This window comes from Corvus moneduloides, chromosome 19 (assembly GCF_009650955.1).
Source record: "Corvus moneduloides isolate bCorMon1 chromosome 19, bCorMon1.pri, whole genome shotgun sequence".
Taxonomy (NCBI): domain Eukaryota; kingdom Metazoa; phylum Chordata; class Aves; order Passeriformes; family Corvidae; genus Corvus; species Corvus moneduloides.
In genome coordinates, this window is record NC_045494.1 from 5,229,368 (window position 1) to 5,250,671 (window position 21,304).

The 21,304-nt window shown below is 35.9% G+C and overlaps 1 protein-coding gene across 7 annotated transcripts in view; it reads right to left on the reverse strand.

Moving 5' to 3' along the window:
- The window catches only part of STXBP4 (syntaxin binding protein 4), an 80,975-nt gene that overhangs the window by 52,091 nt on the left and 7,580 nt on the right, over positions 1–21,304 (reverse strand). For all 7 annotated transcript variants that reach the window (XR_004243793.1, XM_032128726.1, XM_032128722.1 and 4 more), the window contains 15 exons: positions 19,547–19,620; positions 19,267–19,362; positions 18,218–18,287; positions 17,326–17,400; positions 15,233–15,318; positions 14,494–14,623; positions 13,805–13,937; positions 11,623–11,729; positions 11,063–11,243; positions 10,012–10,090; positions 7,392–7,474; positions 6,804–6,900; positions 5,367–5,479; positions 4,619–4,705; positions 3,501–3,566 (listed from right to left, as the gene is read on the reverse strand). Coding sequence is in view for 6 of the 7 variants with exons in the window: in XM_032128726.1 (XP_031984617.1) it covers positions 3,501–3,566; positions 4,619–4,705; positions 5,367–5,479; positions 6,804–6,900; positions 7,392–7,474; positions 10,012–10,090; positions 11,063–11,243; positions 11,623–11,729; positions 13,805–13,937; positions 14,494–14,623; positions 15,233–15,318; positions 17,326–17,400; positions 18,218–18,287; positions 19,267–19,362; positions 19,547–19,620 (1,477 nt within the window). In the remaining variant the exon portion in view is untranslated. The remainder of the gene's footprint in view (positions 1–3,500; positions 3,567–4,618; positions 4,706–5,366; positions 5,480–6,803; positions 6,901–7,391; positions 7,475–10,011; positions 10,091–11,062; positions 11,244–11,622; positions 11,730–13,804; positions 13,938–14,493; positions 14,624–15,232; positions 15,319–17,325; positions 17,401–18,217; positions 18,288–19,266; positions 19,363–19,546; positions 19,621–21,304) is intronic.

The window sequence follows — 21,304 nt, forward strand, 5'->3', positions numbered from 1 at the left end:
GAGGCCTTGAAAAAGGATGGCGTCTTAAAAACCCACACTTAGGAATTATTTAAATAAACCGACATGAGAAAAGTGAAGAGAAAATTGCTATTATGAAAAGAGAGGTCTTCATTTTGAAAGAATACCTCCTTGAGATAAAGGTTTAAACTCTTACAATCCAGAACTGCCTTTACTCCTCTGTTGTTTTTTCAGAACCCTAGTTGTTGAATATTAATTTCTCTGTAATAGCAGACTAAGTATGACCAGATTTCAATGGTGAAAGACCTAAAGGAATAATTAAGGAACAATGGCTTCTTACATTACAATTAAACAATTATACACACTAAAACTGAATTAGTAAAGTCTTCTGACACACCAGAGCTGTTTGCTGGAGCAGAGGGGCACAAAGGGAAACTATTCCCTTTGTGGAACTGGAGAATAGATTTCACTGTTCTCCAGTTACTGGAGCTGGCACTGTGGGGACACAGTGGGTTCTCTCACCTGTGCAGGTAAGGGGGCCCCACCAGTGAAGAACTGATGCGTAACACCCACTTCAGCAAGACAGCTCTTGTCCCACTCAAATGTATGAAAAAAGTGTCCAAGGCCAGGCTGGATGGGGCTTGGAGCAATCTGGGAGAGTGGAGGGTGTCCCTCTCCATGGCAGGGGTTAGAATGAGATGAGCTTTAAGGTCCTTTCCAATCCAAACCAATCTAGGATTCTAAGACAACAGATAGGGAATCTGCAGCTGCTAATATTTCATTTATATAAATGCTTGATGGGGCCAATTGTCCTAATCTGGTATGAAGCCACTACAACCAATAAGGAACTGAAAGCTGGAGGACAGAAGCTGAATCTGTAAAAAAGCACTTTCAAGGTACAGGTTCAGAGTGCCAGAAGGTTTTATCCAAGTTTTATTCCAGCCACCAAAACCACCAGAACTAAGATATTCTTTTAAAGCACATGAAAATTGTAGTTACAAGTCAACTGTGCTTGTTGATTAATGTTATAAAAATTGTATGCTGAAATTATCCTTCAAAAGAACTTTTAATATCTTTACTATGTATTAAAATAAAAAAAGCTAATGAAACAAACCCAATCCTTCTTTCAGGCAGGGTGAAATAAATTACATACTGCTTCCAAAATAGCAGCCATTCAAAGCCCCTCTTTCCCTGTTAAGAGAAAACAACCGCAGAATAGCGTATCTCAGCCCTATGAACTGAGTCCAGGAGCTTGGAATACCACAAACAGTATCTTATCTTTACAGGCTCTCCCATTTACTATGTTTAGCTAAGTGCTTCAGCTGACAGAAACTGCCCAGAAAAAGCTGTTGTACAGAAGGGATCATTCAGGCTGGAATACTCCAGGACTCTGAGGCAGCACAGGATCCAGTCCAACTCCTCCAGGAAGACAGAAGACATCATTCCAGATTTCACATTCATGCTCTTGGCAAGACTTCAGGTACGCAAAAGTGCCTTTCTGTGTTTGGTGCCAATTTCAGCTTACATATGATTTCAAGGAAGCCCCAAAGATATAGTGCTATATCACAACTTCAAAGCTAAAATAGGTCAATTAATGAATTTTAATTGTCACATACCAATATTAGAAAATAATTACTACCTTACTGCAAGTTTAGCAGCATTTCTAATCTTAAGAGTTTATTCACGCTGTTAGTTACTGAGTCAAGCACTGTTTAATGAATTGGTACTAACAAAGCATGTTTATTAACCAGAATATTTGTACCCCTGTCTTAATTAATCTGTAATCTCTGCAATTCGCAATTAGTAGAAAATAGGAATACCACAAAATATACCCCAATACATGACTGGTAACCTATATCCTCATTTAAAACCTTCTTTTTTCATGAAGGCAGTCATTTTTAAAAAATGCTTAAATTACACTGAAGACAGAAGACCTTACGCACAGACTTCAATTGTTTTTTTTTGTTTACTTTGATTGTTACTTTTAATCAGGCCATTAGGGCTCAATAATGCACTCATTAACTCCTTTCACTAAACTTCAGCTCAAGCAGGAATGCACACCGTAAGTTAAATGGCAACTTGTACTGTAGGTAGCCTATTTCTAAAAAACTTATCACCATGAATCTCAGTGCCAATATTGGTTTTAAACAACAGAAATATATATATAAAAACACATATGAAACACTTGAAAATGCACCAAGTATAAACAAAAGAAAATGTCCATTAAAAGCCCACTTACATGTCCTAAAACAAATCACACAATGCTATAATTATATATAATTTATTATTTCTCTTTGACTTCTCTATATGGAACCCTTTCAATGCCTACAAGAAAATCAGTATTTATCCCTGGGAGGTTTGCAGGGCAAAGCTGAACTTCATCACCACACGACAGTACCTGAGAAAAATAAAAGTGGGAGGACCTCGAGTGGTGGCAAATGGGCACTGCTGCCACTTAAAACATCTTAAACCAGCCCTGTCCAAGGGTGCCTTCCCAGAAAAAGCAGGTTTGTACTGGGGATTGTACTTTGTAATAGCTTTAGTCTGGACTAATACACAGAACAAGTGCTCTGGTCTAGAACAACACAGTCAACCCATTAGAGAATGGGAACTTCCAAGTGCATTACTGGAACAATCTTCCAGTTAAATTTTATCCAGAAGATAACCCAACTTATTTCCCCACAGTGTACAGAAGGAAACTACACAATACTAATGGAAAAAGCTTCCAAGCAGCTCTCTTACATTCAAGGAATAAAAGGTGATAATGAAGGTGCTCAACTAGTCTTATGAGCAAAAATATAAGACTAATCTTAATACATGGGATTTTTAAACTTTATCTCTTGCATTTTTACATGACATCAGACATGAGAAACCTGCAAAGGATAGGTGCAGCAGTGCAGGAGGGAAGGAAGGCAGCCAGGCTCATTAGAAGGAAAAAGCTGACAGGGTGTTCAGGAGAAAAGAGGGAACCAGAAAGCCACTTGGTTTTGAATCCAGGCTATAACTGACATGAGACTTACATTTAATTGGGAATTTCCTTTAAAAGACACAAGGAGGCCAAATACTCTGATTTACTGGCTCATAATTATAGATAGATTTGGAGACAGAAACAAGGCTTTCCTCACAAACCCCTAACTACAATTTTTTTTCCTGGTAATTTTTTCACACTTAAGACTGGCTGACATATAAAATAGTTAATGTTAGGATTGTAAATTAGGCTCACTGTTGGCTAAAATCAGCAAAATCTCTAAGACCAGAAAGGTTCTACTACATCATTATGCCACTTCATTGATCCAGCTGGTCTTAGGGTTCCACTCTCAATTCAATAGTAGAGAAATATATTACTGCTCTAAAAACTGAAGGATCAATTCTCCACTTTTAATCAAAAGCTCTGTAGTAACACAAGAAGCACTTTGTGTTGAAATCAGTGTGAAAGCATAGTCTGTATGAGCAGCAAGACAAAAAGTGCTCCTTTCTCCCTTTCACAAAAAAAACAATTAAAAATTTTTAAATAATTGTAATTTTTAGAAACTTCAACATACTTGCTTGACTACTTGTAGCTGCTCTGTTAACTGTTTCTGTAAGTCCACAGATTCAGACAATTCTTCCTGTTTTAAAAAAAAAAGAATAATAGAAGAGTTTTGGTCCTAAAACAATTAGCTCTTTCAAAACTACAGGTAGCAATACTTAACTTCTATCAACAGCTTTTACAAAACCTGTGATAAAACCATCTCTAAAAGCTAACTTTTCTGTGAGTTCATTGATGCTTTTTAAGTTTCTTGAGTATTTTAGGATTATTTACTGAACATTTCTGGGATTTGTGTAAAAGAGTGTAAGAAATAAGGCAATTAATTATAGATTGATCATTGTCAGTTTTCCACATCAGCAATTTAGGGACTCTGGGTCAGCAGTCACCGTGCTCAATGTAAACAGGGTTCTTTCATTTCAGTACAGAGCTCTCTGAAGAAGAATCCTTGAGCACAGAACAGAGAACAGATCTCTGGCCATTTCAACCCAATGTTTCTGTAATTTACAGCAAGAATTTTTTTGGACCAAGAGGCAATTTTTTAATTGTCTTTATCCCAAGCTCAGTATTCCTGTCCAAGAATCAGAGTTATGTATCCTGAATACATGTATCTTTTGGTTTGTTAAAACAGAAATTCAGGACCATGGGAATGTGGTAGGAACCTGGGATATTAATAAACAATAAGAGTATTTACTGCTTTAGTCTTGGGAATTTTCTAATGTCTGGGAAAATACGTATTAATTTTGCACACAGATTAATTTATCCTCCAGTTCTGATTCCTTTCAAAAGTATCAGCACATGCTCAGACTCTGCAGTTACAAGCATCACACATTTTAAAATAAAACTGCCATGCAAATCAGTCATTTCTCCAAATTCACTTCTGTGAAATGTCTGCTTAGTCTCATTTCTCTGTGGATCAGATTAAAAAATGTGTTAGCGTTCAGTGTAACAGCTAAAATTCACTGTCTCCACAAATACATTGTAAGCAGTCTTCAAATATGATTAAGACTGCTTGCACTGCCATTTTATTTATGAAAAACTGCACATGAAATTAAAAAAAAAAGAAAATTACTATGCAAACTCAAAAAAAAATAAGTCTCTTGAATAATTTAAAGCAAATAAAAATTGTGTTACCTTTAATTTACTCATTTCTTTTAAAGCTTCATTTCTTTCTTTCTTAAGTCTTTCCACATCACCCTCCAAGGAATCACAGGTTACAAACTGTGTGTATATAAACACTTAAGGTTAGAATGTATTGCTAACTGTGTCTTCCATAATCTTTAACATCTTATATTAAAAGTTCTTGTTAATAAAATGAGAAGAAAATCTTAATTTTGAGTTATAGATCTGAAAATGCTAAAAACATTTAAGAAAATTTTAACCAACTTATCTTCCAAAGGAACAATTACTTTTCCTTTTAAAGTGGATTAATAAAGTGTTTTTTAAATTATCAAGAATACATCACTATTTTAATATTTTAAATAATAGGCATTTTATTTTAGTGTTCATATACTAAAAATGCTCTTTTTAGAAGTCACTTCTAGAATAAAATGGTTTTCACTGTAGCACAGTAGTTCAAATCACTGTGCCCAGTAGTTGTTTATCACTCACACAGGTTTTAACAACCCAAATTTTATTAAGAGACCTCAGTAAATCAATGTTGTCCAGACATACAACAAACCAGAATTAAATTACATTAATTGCTTCCTATAAATTAGAAAAAAGCTTAAAAAAGCTTCACAGAAACTAAGCTATCTTAAAGAACCCCATGCTATCGAGCTGTTTTAAACATCTGCCCAAGATTTGGAGTTATTTTACATACAATAAACTCTCCAATAATCTCCTCCCAGTTGTTAGAACACTGACCAGGCACATATTTTACCTGTGAGTCCTGTAAGCTGGCAACTTCACTGACCCTAGAGGTGACAGATTTGTGGCCATCATCAGCTGCAGTTGATTGCATGGACAACAGATTTCTTGAAACTTCAAAGAAATCTAGGAAAAAAACAGTTCAGATTTTGTTGTTGTAGCCCAGAAGTTCAGCTTAGTAACAGATCACTGATGCAACACAACTCCAATATCACCAAGAACAGCCACTCTGAGAAATGCAGTGTCTGCCCTTGAAGCTTTCTAAAGGAAAATAGGAAAATCAGAGAGATATCTCCAAAGAGAAAGCTCTGTTAAAGATGGTAAGAATAAAAATGCCCAAAACACACCGTGGGATGAAATGTCCTCAAATCAAATTGTGAAGGAGAAAAGAAAACAAAGGTGGTGTGAAGTTCACCTTCAAAGTACCTGGGATGTTCTGCATTTGGCAGGTGCCTGTGAAAAATGAAATAAATCTGCACACCAGGTATATACACCTGCCCTTCCCAAGAAGTTGGCCTTACCAGAGGAGACAGGAAAAAGGAAAAATTTCCTGCTAGCTCTGAGCTCATGGTTTCCTTTTCAGGCCCTTTAAACCCCTGACAGAGGCTTGGTAAAATTGATGTTGACCAAGTTGAAAGTTTTAAATACAAACACTCCCTCATTCACAATCAACATGACTTGGATAACCCATACATTTTTAATTAAAAAATTCTGCTACGCAATGACAGAAAAGTGGAAATATAAAGGTCAGTTTACTTCACATAAAATCTGACAGAAGATCCAGTATCTTTCTCACTGAGGATCTTTCTGGATGTTTAAGTACAAAATACTAGTTTTCACACACTAGTGTTTTTCATAGACTTTAGGAAAAGTGAAATTTCCATCAGTTTTAGCATCAGAACCATCATGTCTCACAGTTTCTGAAAAATATTTTAAAATTGTCAGTGTCATCAACCAAAATTGTCATAACCAACAACAGCAACTCAATCCTATCAGAATTAGGTTTAGCTGGAAGAATTATGATGGTCTCCCTGCAAATCTGTTTCTATATGCAATACTTGAAATGTTCTTGCTTCCCACAGACTGAAGTTAAATGATCCGTCAGTTTACTTGCTTCAAGAAGCCTCCCTAACCATCAAAACTCTCCCAAGTAATTTTTGGAAAAATTACAGTTCCCTATTGTCAAAACAAAAAGTTCAGGATTTTGTGAGCACAAAATAAAACTTTCCCAAGGCTGCTCTTAATTAGATAAATTTGTGATTTGCATTCCCATGACTTAGTTTCAAAATTTCAAGCTTATTTTCTACAGTAAAATAAGGTTCTTGCCTCAAACTATCATTTTATTTGCAGCAGCAACCCAATACTGACAAAAAATATAATAATCGTTATTATCTACCATTTCTGTATTCCTACTTTTCACTATTTTCTATGGTAATTAACAAATTATTACCTCCAAAAGACACTGTTCCTTTAGAATCTTTATGAAGTTGCTGCCTTAGGGCTTGCTGCTGTTCATCTGTGAGCTGAAGCCCAAGATAATTCAGTGCCTGGAAGGAAAAAACTTATTTTGGACTGAAAAAAGAAAGGACTAAGGATAATGACTGCAGGGACATGGGGGAATAATTAAAGAGCTACACTTCAAAGAGCCTTTGTATCCCGGTACACTCTCACTGACAACACTTTTATTCCAGAGCCACTCTGTGACTTTTCCTTCTCATTGAGAGATGTTCAGATATTATTTAACCTTGAATACAGATGAGTGTAATAAGCAAACCCCTTTGTCCTTAATAACTGCTTTAAAAATCCTGAGGGATGTTCTGATTCCCAGAAGAGTTAATCAGTAATTAGATTAACAAAAACAGTAATTTGCCCAATGTATAAACTGAAATGTTGGCCTGCAACATTAAAGAGCTACTCAAATAGAAAATTCTGTGTGTCATTTATACCTTAGAGTTTGTCAGCCTAGAAATATTGTTTAGAGGTTTTACCTGCATCATGAAGAGGAAGAAGCAAAACTCAGAAGATTTTAAGTATTTACCCTCTCCAGCTTTTCTGTTTTGAGATGAATACTTGAGTTCTTTCCTTGGGGCTCATAAACATCATTCTGGCTGGGGGCAATAACTAAGAAATAAAAAAATTAAAGTAATAATGATGTAGTTGTAACTATTGCTTTGAAAAATTTGTTCTGAAGCTCTGCTCATCAAGTGGATGCCAGCTAAATACCCACTTGCCAAAAATACATGTTAATCCTTAGACTGACTTCTTCTTTTAAAAGACATAATTGTAATCAACAAAAATTATGGGTATCAACCACTTCCACTATTTTTTTTGCATAAAAAAGTGACAAGTAGCAAATTAACAGAAAATAACCAGGAATAACTTTGAGTGATCCATCAAGCATATGGCTTCTCCTCGTGGTATTTTCTCTTCTCTCAGAGTTACACAGACACTCAGGAAACAGAAGGGGAAACACACTTGTGAATTCCAAGAGAGACCTCCAAGACACACCCTCGGCGTAACTGACAGTTCCCACATGGAGTGATCTAGAAAACACTGGGGAAAGAGAGGGAATGACCTGTTCCCAACCATGGGCTGTGTGGAGAGAGCTTAGGCTGAACTCCCCAGGCTCCTCAGTATTTTTTCCTGGGAAGGAACACTTTTCCAAGAACTCCTGTCCATCAGGCCATCATCCATCAGCCCCCTCTACCCTCACAGTCAGAAACACAACTTTGCATGGGTTTTTTTTTTTAAACTCTTTGGATTTTAGATGTATGCAAATAAAAAAAAAAATAATTGTTTGCATTCATTATTTATAAACATAATGTAGATCTTAATTCATCATTTCCTTAATGAATTAAAAAGGTACTGAAACCAAAACCAGCTTTTGACAAGTAAAGGATCTTGCAGTTTGAGATTCTCTCTAAAGGAACAGAAGGAATTGCAGGGAATTCTTTTTTTAAAAAATTTTTTAAGTTTCACAGAGTATCTGTTTCCAAGCTCAAAGCCATTTATATTCTCTTTACATGCCAAAAGCATAAACCAAAACATCTTGAAAATCTCTGACACTAACACCTCTCACATGCTATATTAAATTCTGAAGACAGTGGGCTAGAACCTTGGTGGAATTGGCACAATTTCACTTCAGCTCAGAATGAAAAAGCCTCATGTGTGAGTTTGTGCAAAAACTTCCTGAAACTATGCTAATTTTTTTCATAAGGTGTTAAAAAAATAGTATCTCATCTAAAAAATACTTTAATTTTTCAAGGTTATCTTTGAAAGTTTATCCTTGAAAAAGGGCAGCATGAAAGAAGTGGCAGGTTTGACAAAGGATGTGCTGTTAAATAAGAAAAAAATCAAACATGGCAAGAAGCAGTACAAACTGGAGCTGCAAGTATTTGTGCTTTCTGCTCTACTACCTACATTATTCAGATGTGTTAAAGAGACTGTGGCCTTCTTGGTGTCTTCAAACAATGAAGCTCCAGTGTACTGAATTATATTAACCAAGAGTCTTGTATTCTGAATATATTAAAAAATAAGACTTTTGTCTTGTTCCTTTGATTTAGTTGTAGTGTTTTTCATGGTCAATATGTAAAAACTGTGTGATCATTATTCTCCAGGTGTATTCAATACTAAAACTTTTCCAGTTTCAATAGCCCATATTTGGTCAGGTCACCCTTCAACGAAGGAAACCAACTGTCCGATTTGCAATATGGGAGCTGTTTCATTTTAAATCTGAATATCTAATATGGGCTATAATAAATGCAAGAACAATTGAAATAACATCAGTGGAGAGACATCTGGAATGAATCAGATCCTGTGTATTTTTTCTTCCTCTTCTCAGTACATTAGACATCAAGTTGAGAAGCTCAGCTTATGCTTAATTCCTACTGCCTGACGAAAAAGAATAAAGTTCAGGTCTGCACAGAGAAATACTGAAAAGAGTCAGTTCTATCACAGCGTCAATGGGGACTCCCATTATTGTGCCACTCCTGCATTTTCACTGTTTCTAAATACAACACATCTGTTTCCCACAGGAATTACAATTGTTCAGCTCAGATTTGGTTCTGAGCAAATTTCAAAACCTCTGTTTTTCCTTAAATGTTGTTTTCAAAATAGATATTTAGAGATGGGATCAGTGACTCTTGCCATTGTTTGAATGTCATGACTCTAAAGCACAAATATACACTATATATTGTATTTGTTATGAACTGAAAAGCTGTTAAGAGGGCTGCAAGTTATTTCTATCCTTTCAATATGCTGCCCTGATTTAAGGAAAAAAACCATGCAAGCAGCATACATCCCCAGAATTTCATCAAATCAAGAAAGCACAGTTTCTATGGCAACCTAATCTTGATCTATACGTGAGTCTTCATTATCTGGTTTCTACTGAGTCTATTATCATTACTGCTGTATAGCAAATGTTGTGATCACTCTTTTTTGTTTGGCTGCAGCTGTTTGTTAGAGACGATGTAAGTGATATTTGACAGAAGCTACTAAAAATCCATTGATCTCAGTCCTTTATTTATTTAGGAGTATAAAAACAGTGCAATATTCCTGGTTTTTTTGAAGACTGTTGAGTCTCACTATGCACTATGTTCTGTCTGACTGTTATTGAAGGAACAAGGAAAAGGATGGCAGGGAATTAAATGAGCACTTACCCGTGGCAGACACATCAGCAGGATTGCCGTCTAGAGCAGTAATTGGAGATTGCTCTCCCATCTTGACTCCAGTTTCCATCTACAAGAGGAAATGAAAAGTCATGAAATACCATTTCTAAAGCAGATCACAAGCCAAACCAGAAATAGACATTAATGAAAAAAGGGACAGGAAGGAAGACTGGGGGCAGAAAAAAACAACCCCAGGAGAAAAAGAAAGGCATGGAAGGGGTGGTGGTGAGAAGGAAGAGCATTGGAAAAAAAGAGATCAGGGCCTCATTAAAACCTTGAGTTTTGAAAATCTTAATATGTGAAGATAGCACAGTCTCTCTAGGCAACCCACTTCAATATTTATATCCCTAATAAGAAAGAAAAATGGGCAAGAATTTTAAGTACAAATATAAGAAGATTTGAGAATCACCTGTTTTGACTTTGTGTTTGAGAACATTTTCTTCTTCCTTCTTCTAAGGCAATACTTTATTTAGCTTTAAAAATATGATAAACTGAAAAGTTTTTTCAAAAATTGCAATAATAGTCTTAAAATCTTCTTTCTCACGGTCAACATTATTTCTTTACACTAATGGTGAGCTGTATGAATTAAAACAATTGCTGCTTAGTCGAAAGAAAGGGGAAAAACCCCGCATCCTTCTAGGACTTTTTTTAAGCAAAAATCTCATCATCACAGAGCAAGTGTGAGATTGCACTGTACTCACACATATGTAGTAAACAGGGAATTTTAAACTCTGAAATATATAACTATTTATATCTAATTCCAAAACTTTAGAGAAACAATAAAGGAGAACTTGGTATCTAAGAACACAGTTAATGCTTGTTTAATTTGTTTTCTTACCCCAAGTCAACTATTTCCTCTCATCAGTGTGCTTTAATCTCCTGTTATACAACATGGGTTTTTCCAAAAGTTTTGATATTCCAAAGACAATATTGTGCAGGAAAATAGACAATAATTTTCTTACTAAAATGGAAACTCAATTACAATTAGGAAAAAGCAACCATTTGCTGAGTTTATTCTAACAGGAGTTATAAGTACACTCACAGCATCTGGAGGGAATGTTGAAAGCAACTTCCCATTAGGAGAGGGAAGAGGACCAAGTGCAGCCTGTTGTTCTCCATGTGCTACAGAAGATGTTAAGAGGCTGAAAGGACGCTGCCGATTCTCTGGATGACTGGGGATGTTTTTCTGCCTAATAAAAGCTATCTCCCAAAAATTTTCAAACCTAAAATTAAAATGTTAGAAATTTCAACATATTGTACACTTATATTATTCATAAGATTATACTTCTACAAAAATTACATGTTTCCAAACACTGTGTGTGGGTTTATTTAATTATTTTCCTAAAAGGATGTTCTGTTATCCATCATTAATTACAAAGACAAATACTGTCTTTTTTTTTTAAATATTAAAGTATCACAATTTTGCAGGCCTGAAAGGTGCATTTGAGTCTTTTCTATGAAATAATATTACAACTGAATATTTAAAAAAATTAGTATCCCTTGTATTTCCTCTAAGCACACAAAAACACATTTCACATTAATCTGATCATAAATATCTCTTAAACCATCTTGGAGGGTTGGCTGTTCGACAGTAACAGACACCTCATCTTTGTTCTGTTGATTATACTTTTTGCCTCTTCATAGGAGACTCCAATCATGGACTCTTTGTTGATGGACACCAGCTGATCCCCAGGCTTCAATCGTCCATCCTAAAATAACAAATATAAAACCAAACCCACAACTTTTAAATTAACTGCTAACACTACAGAAAGAACTGTATAGTCACAGCACTTGGACACATTCCCCTGGTTCTATTAGGACAAGAAATATCAAGAACAGCTCTGCATTCTGCCTGACAATCTTCCAGAAATAAGCAGATTAAACCATCATCCCTCACTATTAAAGCAGTCATCATAAAAACTCATCAGAGAGAACAGACCTCAGAAATTGTATAAAGAAGAACTTTGGATCCAGATAAATATTTCTGTTAAAAAAAAACCAAGGAAAGAAAAAACAGATTTTTCCAGCACCAACCCATCTGACTTTAGGAAGCTTCTTTACTAATTAATTCAGCTCTGAGCTGGATTAATTTGCATTTCAAAAGCAAATGTTCATGGCAATACATGGAACTCTGCAGACACTCACTGGCCATGCTAAACTTAATGAGAAAACCAGATTGGTCTATTAGGATTCACCAGTCAAAACCATGACAGAAATAATATTGTCAACTTTGTGGTTCTGTTGAATTACTTGCCAGCTCTCTACTAGCACAAGAACATCTCACATTTCTGTCCCAGAGACTCTTAAGACAAGATTTTAAACATGTTAGGCTAGACTTCTCAGTAAGACAGCTTTCTTTACTCACATTTTAACAGAGGCCTCAGCAATTTAACTGGAAATTCATGCAATTCACCTATGGTTACAGAGTTAGTTATGACATTTGTCTAATGTAATACACATCACATTACACAGAACATGTCTCTGCTTTTCAGCTCCTACGAAATCAATCTATGTGGAAAAAAAAAATATGTACAGACAATGATACACAGGAAAAAAGTAAAATACCTTCTCAAAACCAGTATAATTTTACCTACTTAACACCCACATACCATAATTTTAGCTGTGTTGTTTCAAACCCATGCCTATTACCTTTTTTTTTGGTCACACAGTGTTTTGGTTTTGGTTAAAGAAAAAAGCTGTATATCTTTTTTTTTGCTTTCATCCAGCATGTTCAAAGATATCCATTTCAATGGTGCCCTCATGTGGCAGAGGTTTAAAATATGCTTCCTGCTTCACCTTCCCAAACAGGATAATTAGGGTTGGAAAATTACCTCTATTATTGCAAATATTAGAGCCTACTGAAATTTGATGTCTTAGCCTCAGTCTATTGATTAGGTGTGATAGGCCTCAAATTCACAGTGAGAAAAATATTTTAGAACCCACAACAAAATAGGAGAAAATAAAAGAGGAATGATTACCATTAATCTACTGAAATAGGTCTTTGAGAAACATTGGATTTTTATCTTCCAGCTTCGCATTTTAGGATTTAACTTAGCCTACAAAAATTCAGTAACAAATAGTTATAAACTGTTTGGGGACAAAAATCACTGTTCATGAATTGAGATCGTCCCCTCTTGCTGGGCCAGAGGCAAAAGTTGACTATCTACACTTCCAAATAACCATAATTACTCAGGATGCCAGAAGAGACACTTGGATAAACAGTTCTGTGTACCTGAACCAGGCAATTATACTATTTATTTACTTTTTACACTGACAAATCCCCCTGATATACATATTACATTGGTCATAAATTAAAACAGTAATCAACACCAATTCACACACTTTATCAGTCTGCACTTCCAGAATATTTTTTTCTAATTTGCTTTCCAACTGCAAGGATCCATCTAAATTAAGTCTCAGGGAAATAAGATTTTTTGAATGTCCAAGAAAATAAAAAAGAGGTGCCATCTGTAGCTCTGTCCCATCCTTCCTGATTTACCTTGCATTATGCAATCTCTTACAGAAGTTGGTTTTGTACCTTCTCATACACAAACTGAGGAATAAGATCCTCATTTACCTCAAATGAACTTCTGAATAAATTTTCATTACCATGTAACTCTGTTACATTGCAGTGAGATAATTCTGTTAAAAGAGAAGGCAAGGAGGAACACAAAACACATTTAGTATTTAAAATATGACTGTAGATGTAACATACCAAACATGTACTAAATTAAGGCAAAAATACAGGTGTCTAAAGGGGAAGGAAGGGAAAAAAGGCCTTTACCTTATGGCAATCACCCCCAGGGATAATTTCTTGAATATATACCAAAGGCCCTTCATTTCTGTTAATTCCTCCCACAATATTCAAACCTAGGCTTGTTCCTTTGCAAACAGAGATAATCTGAAATGCACTATCACTAGAGACACAAAGAAAAAGAAAAGTAGAATTACTTCACAGAAGTAGATAATATAAAGACTGAAGCAATAACTTATCTTTATCTTACTGGTTTTGCAAATATGTATTACAGTAACAAATAGAAATAGTGGACATTTAATCTCAGTGTTCAAGTATTACACTATTTACTACAAAATCAGCAACCTCAGGCACTTCTGACAATTACAACAAGAACTGATACCTATGTTACAAGGCTAAAAACTCCTCTCTACTATATAAATCCAAGGCTTGTGGGAGTACCTGGGTACACTTAAACCAGGAACATTAATTCATTAGGAGACACTAAAAAAATCAACCTGATTAATCTACTTCTACCACATAAACAATAAATATATAGAAAAATAACTTAATAAAATGGAAAGTCTGCAATGTCAACGGTATTACGAGCTACAAGACTAAAGTTAAAAAAATAAACCCAAAGTCTAACACTTAGTGCTCAACCCAAATTTTCCTGACCAGCCAAATACAGCATTTCCTGCAGCTCACACACGAGAGGTACAGTCAGTTTTGGAGATTACTTTGGAAGCTTTGGGGATGGTGCTGGCACAGAATTATTTCTGCTGCTGGTGGTTATGTTTTCCTTCGGATGCAACTGAGGACTCTGCGACCTTGAGGATGACCCAGAAGAAAGGCTGTCTACAGATTTTGCTTCAAAAAAAGAAATAATAAAAAGAAAAAAAAAATAAAACCCGTATTTGGGAAAAAGCACAAAACTTCAGCTCATGTAAGTAAGTTCAGTAGGACCACTTTCATACTAGAAAACAGACAAACTAAGCAATCAGACAACCAAAGAAAAGTCTACACAGTTAAGAACTGAGAGCTGCCCAGGGCTCCAGGAATAATTTTTTAAAACATAACAAGTGATGATTTTTTTCAAATTGGGTGCAAAATACAAAATCTCAACTAATTCCTCGATGCTATATAAAGGCATCTTAATTAGGCAGCACTTCCAGAAAGATTAGAATTCATGGTGCTCTAGATGAAATTTTTATTCATATTTTGTGGCACATTTCAGCTAGAAATACCAAAAACTTTTCACATAAATCATTAATTAAATTGAAAATAGACATCAGTATATTTAAGATTTGAGGAAACTGACACACAAATTCCTCAAGGTACACGTGTGTTTTGTCTGACTTTCAGTGACCTCCTCCAACACACCTCCCCTCAAATTAGGAATTTTAAGTACAAGTTTCTATTCCACCCAAGGCTGATTTTGTCCCCCAGGATTGCTTCAGGCTGGAAGTGATCTCTCACCAGCTAACTGATGTGTTGGAGAAGTTCTTGCAGAGCTGGTGTCACTGTGAGAGCCATACTTATCCATCAGGTCATGACATTCTTTCCTGTGCCAATAAAAATATTGTCTTTGTCAGGATTTGGTGTTAGTTTGAATGAACCCTGTGAAACCTGCACTGCTTGTACTGAACAGTTGCTCCTCCTCAGAGAAGGAAGCTCAACCTCAACTGAAAGAGGAAGGCCCTGTCAAATGGTCAGAAAAGGCAAAAAAAAAAGAAAAAAAAAGTAATGCAGGATAAAGGTGGGAAAACAACACACTGTGGATGAAATGGACTGTTGGTAAAAAAACTTTATTTTTGCCTCTCTTTACCCTGAATTGCAAAACTTTAAAAACTTGTAATACAATCAACTACAGATAACAAGACAGTGGTACTACCAAGGTCCAGAACAATTTATTTATATTAGAGGGAATCAGATTATACATCTATAGCATACTCATGTTTTTAAAGAATGCCTTTAGTTCAATTACATTGAACAAGAACCCAGAAGAAACCGACAAAGATATGGCTCCTCAAAAACAAGGGGATAGAAGAAATATTTATTAACTACTGAAAAACAAAAGCAGAAGTTCCTTGCAGACACCAATCATATTGTAACAGACTGGCAATTACGTACATCTTCTATGACAGGCATTAAAGAGAAAACAAAAACACTTGATTCATCTGATACTGAATCCAGCCTAATTTAAGAAAAAAAGTTTATAATCTGAGCTCTGATTACCTCAGTGATAACTGATTTAGAAGATATAAATAATCTAGAGTGATGTAAGTCAGAAACATCACCAATTTAATATTACAGAATTAGTCAGAGAGAAAATAAATTAACTGATTGCAAGGAGAGTAATTCCCAGGTAATTCCAGTTTGCCTGCTGAAGGTTGTTCAAAACTCCTGGGTGCACTTTATTTTAAAAAAGGACAACATTTATTGTACTAATGCTGGCCCCAGGGCACACACATAAACACAGCTGAATGCAAACCAAACATACTTTAAGGCTAGAATGCAAAGTCACAAGAAATGAATTCACAGGTGGCTGGTCAGGGACTGGATGGAGTGGCAAATTCTGCCCAGGCTACTGCACTTCCCCCTTGGAGTGGTTAAAGGACTGATGGATTTTAATTATTCAAGGAGTTTACAGGAACTAGGCCAGTATGCTTTAGATAAAAGCAGATTAAGAGTGGACCTCATATATCTAGGCAGTCTGAAAAAACAAGAGATCAGAGGCTACAGAGTGATTTAAATGTATGTCAAATACAAAAAAAATAAAGGAACAGAAAGAGGAAGCTTAACTCAGACAAAAGGCTAAAGGAATTTAGGGGAAAATCCTTTATGGGGAGATTACTCTGGAAGTGGAACATCCCAGGGATGGCAAGTAACAGCAGACACTCTCACAACGGTTATCAGGAAAAGTTACGTAACAGCCGTTTTCTCCCGAGATTTAAGTCAAAAGGGGATACAGACCTGGATTCTCACATTGCCAATGATTCTCTGCCAATATTGCTTTATATGCTTAACGTCCAACAGTCAAGTTAAAGCAATATTTACCATAAATGTCCTTAAAATGAATATATTTTGGACTACCTGCTGCAGTGAACAGTTTAACCTACTTATCCAAACTATTCAAAGCTCATTAGAGATTGAAAAGCAAACTTCTAGGGGGAAAACACAACTGAATCTGCCTTTTTTCAGAAGGCAAGACCAGTTTAAATCTTATAGTTTTGTAGTAGCTCTAACGGAGTCCTCATTTGTCATTATTTTAAAATGTGAGAAGTATTTCAAAAACTATCACAGCTGATAATTTTTAATGGTATTAGCTGTAAACATAACATTACAATCCTTCTCTTTAAACTGAAGTTGGCCTGAGCTTGCTACTTGAAGTGATGCAAGTGATCTCAGAATGAACTGGTATCAAGTACCATCAGAAAAATGTGACATGTGGTGCAATTCTGCAATTAAAACTAATCTGAAATAAAAATACATGCAAGCCCACCCACCTACCCAGAGAAACAGAACTGGATTTTTATTAGTTTTGAGGTTAAAACAATTTTTCCTCTTACTTTGCTTCTTCATCTCTAGCAACGAGCAGAGACATGTGATTAGAGGCTGAGGCTGTTCTCAAGATGTCAACAGCCCTAGAAGAGGGGAGAAAAAGGCCAAATAAATATACCAGGATGCTGGCAAGAAGTGGGGAGTGCTAGAAGAGCAGGAAAATGGACAAATTGCTAAGGTAGTTAATTTTCACAGCCACATACAGAGAAAAGAGCTCAGCAGCAAAACTCAAAGTGAGCACTGGGGAACAGAGCAAAAGACAGACTGTGGTGCATCTGCTGACAGCAACAAACTGGGACTGACCTCTCTTTCCCTTCCCTTCTGTCCCCATCCCCCCTTGGTCCATCCTGCTGCCTTCCTGGGCCTCCTTCAGGATCAACAGCAACACAAACACACCAAAAGCTACTGCTCAGGTGTGCCTGGCTCAGGATTTCCCGCAACAATACATAACGGCAATTTTTCTTTGAATTTTCAATCTCCATCTCCAGCACTAAAAGCTGCACTGATCTCTTAGAGATCCAGCTACAGAAACCATCTACAGATTTTTCTTTCCCCTTCATTGTGCCATCACATGATTGCTACCATCATTTACATTCACCAGTACTGAACCAGCAGATAGTTATAAACATATTTTAACCGCTTCTGCTATTTTCACACACATTCTGTAATCTGTGTCACTAAGAAACCAGCTGATTCTGGTGTTATAGAAGCATATAAAATCCTTAACTTTTCCACAACAGTTTTTGCTGAATTAGATCTATAGGATAAAATACCTGCCAGTTGAACTCCAAGGATCTCAGGGTAGTTGTGCTCTTTCAATCAGTCATTGATAACGTCCAAAATAATCAATATATAACATTCCAAGCTCTAATAAACGTTCAGGAATCAGTACAAACATACCTTTCATTTGTTACTCCAATCAAGTTTTCTCCATTGACATCTAAAATTAGGTCGCCAGTGAGCAAACGGCCTTTAAATGAAACCAAGAGTGATTGATGAATCAACAAGAAAATGGTGAACATATTGTATTAAACCAGGTATTAAACCAGGGCTTCTCCTTTCAATTTTATGTGACTTAATGCATTAAAAAGCTTTATGACTCTTGGCACCTGATCCTAAATAAGAGAGGTAATTGTGGTAAGACTAGAAACTAAAAATCAGTCTTATTAACAACAGAGTAGGCATTGAAAATAAGTGTTATGTAGCTATTTGTATTATTTACACACCGCATAAATTTGGGAGACAAGAATTTGTATTTCCCAGTTGTGGAATAAATTTTTATTTGAATTTTGCTCTTAACATTAATATAAGTTACCATGTGTAGATATATTAATGTTTTAGACATTAATAAAGTCAGCTAAAAGATTTGTTAGAACCAATTCTATTTTTTAACCTCCTGAAAATGTCAAGTTTAGGAACCTGAAGTTGATTCAGATTACTTTAAACAATTATATTGCACAAGACGAGATGGAATCCCATCAGAAACCTAGGATGGAAATCTGTAGCTTGATTACTGCAAACTCTGAGTGTAATTTCTTCTTTGCACACTGATCTCAACCACCAGCACACCACCATTAAAAAAAACAGTAATAAAAATTACCAGAACTAATTAGAAATACTGGTTCCATACAGGAAACCTCACTCTTACACCTTATAAATTAAAAGTGATTCAGCATCTCAACACTTACTCAGCAGCACTGAAAGACTGCCAATTGCCTTCACCAGCCATATTTAGATTTGAACACATTTTCAAGACCTGAGCACATTAAAATCTTCTTCCACAAGAGGTCCATGTTTCATTTCTCTACCTTAAAGTAAGCCAAAACTTCATGGATCCTGACTAAACCATACTATTTTAAATATCCTTACCCACAAAGTGAAATAAAGACTTCTTTTGACAGCTTTTTATATGCAGTGTGTTTGTAGGAAAAAAAGTTAAAATTTCTTACTATCTACAGCAGCAACCCCTCCAGGTAGAATTCTCTTTATGAAAATCCCATAATCTTCTGCTGTTTGTGCCCGATAACCTCCAATAATTTTAACTCCTGCACAACAAACAAAAAGACAAAAGTGAAAAATTGGTTATTCCACCTACTGTGCTAAATGTATTTGCAGCCAAATTCATAAAAGACAAATAAACTTTCCTGATGCCAGTGTGAGCTGGCAAAGCTCACCAGGTGTTTTTAGGTTTGATTTACTTTGAATAACAGAATGTGCAGTCTTAGTTACCTAATCCATTCTGGCAATCAGAGAAAGAGATGCGATGAACAGCTCGATTAATTCCATGAGGGCCCATAATGGTCCTAAGGAACAAAATAAAAGTCATTAAATTACAGAAATGTAGGTAGAGCTATGTTAGTAGAAAAGAAATTTCAGTGACTGTGTTTTCAACTCAAATACAAATCCAAACCCGTTTTCTCCACTGACAACTTCAAATTGTTTGATATCTCTGAGCCACCATCTCCCCAGCCAAAAATCAATCTACTCATCACAATACCATACCAGATGGAAAGGTATAATAAATATACAGAGTTCACTTCCTTTTCCTCCAAAGCATTTCAGGCTAAACTGTGAATCCCATTTTGAATAATAAAAGGATTGTGATTACATATAAACAAAATTCCGCAAGCTGTTCCACCTTAACATTTAGGCAATAAAAACGTACCATAAAATCAGTCTTCATCAGGTCATGAATATTTGAACAAAATATTTGAAAAAAATACTTGAACACACGGCTAAGCCAGTGCATAAAATTATTTCCTAAGATACCTAAAATATAATTTAGTGGCTATTTATGAACATAATATTTTCCCAAGTCTCCTAATTTCTTCACTCAACATTGATTTCTTTCTTTGTTGTAAAAAAGACTTCTTTCCAAAATCTTTTGCCTGATCCTCTGTGTACCTTCCTGGCATAGGGCAGACAATAGGGAATACAGTATCATACAGTCACCCCAGGACACCACCCCAAGGGAAAACACCAGGATGGCACTTGGAATTGTCTAAAGGCAGAGGAATATTTTCAGGACAGTTGATCATGCTATAGAATTAAAAAAGAATACAAAGTAAAATTAAGAGTTTTGAAATTTACAGTTCCATCAGACTCATGACCAGCACACTGCTCTGACAACGTAGAGTGTTAAGAATGACAATATATCCAGATTATCCTTTACCAGGTTTTATTTTCATTTAGATGAATTATGGGTTAAAAAAAATGTAAGTTGTATCATAGCTCTTTTGTCCTTTCACTGCATCATTTTTGGAGACGACTCAGCAGATCTCTTCTAGAAAAGAGCAGAAGCACCACCGAGGTTTTTCTGCTTTGACCTACATATTGTTCTACATTAGACAGAGTTGTATTTTCTAGAGGGTGCTAGTGAAATGGAACAATGAGAATTCATTAGCAGGGTGGGAAAGAAGATCAAAGTGGAGGACACAGTGACCCAAATCCTTCTACACAACCTAATCCAGCACACAGCCTGAACTCCATACCTGGAACTGGGTACATCTGCAAAAAGCCAGAGTACATCATTAAAAGGTGCTGTGCCAGAGGAAGAGAGAAATCCAGAAGGTCCATATGTTCTTAAAATTCTAGCACCAGCCAAGAGATCCAGATTCTAAAGAACATCTGCAGTTCTTTTGGTTTTGTAGAAGAAAACTGGATGAGATTTTTTTGTATCATGGGATAAGCACTAGCTTTGAAAAGCAACGATTCCACAAAACCTCCTATTTCCAAATAATTGCAAAATTAGCCTTTGCTTTAGGAAAGGCTGGCTACAAGAACAGACCTAGTAATTCTGATAATTCTAATAACCTTTAGAAGCAAAAAGTAAACCCACGCTTCAAGCACTGTATAATTTTTAGTATTTCTTGAAGTATTTGTTTCATAGGCTAAAAAGAAATAACAAGACCCGGTGTATTGGATCTGTATTTGACAGGATTGCACATGACCTTACCATGATATGTCAGAGCATAAGGCATCCTTTGT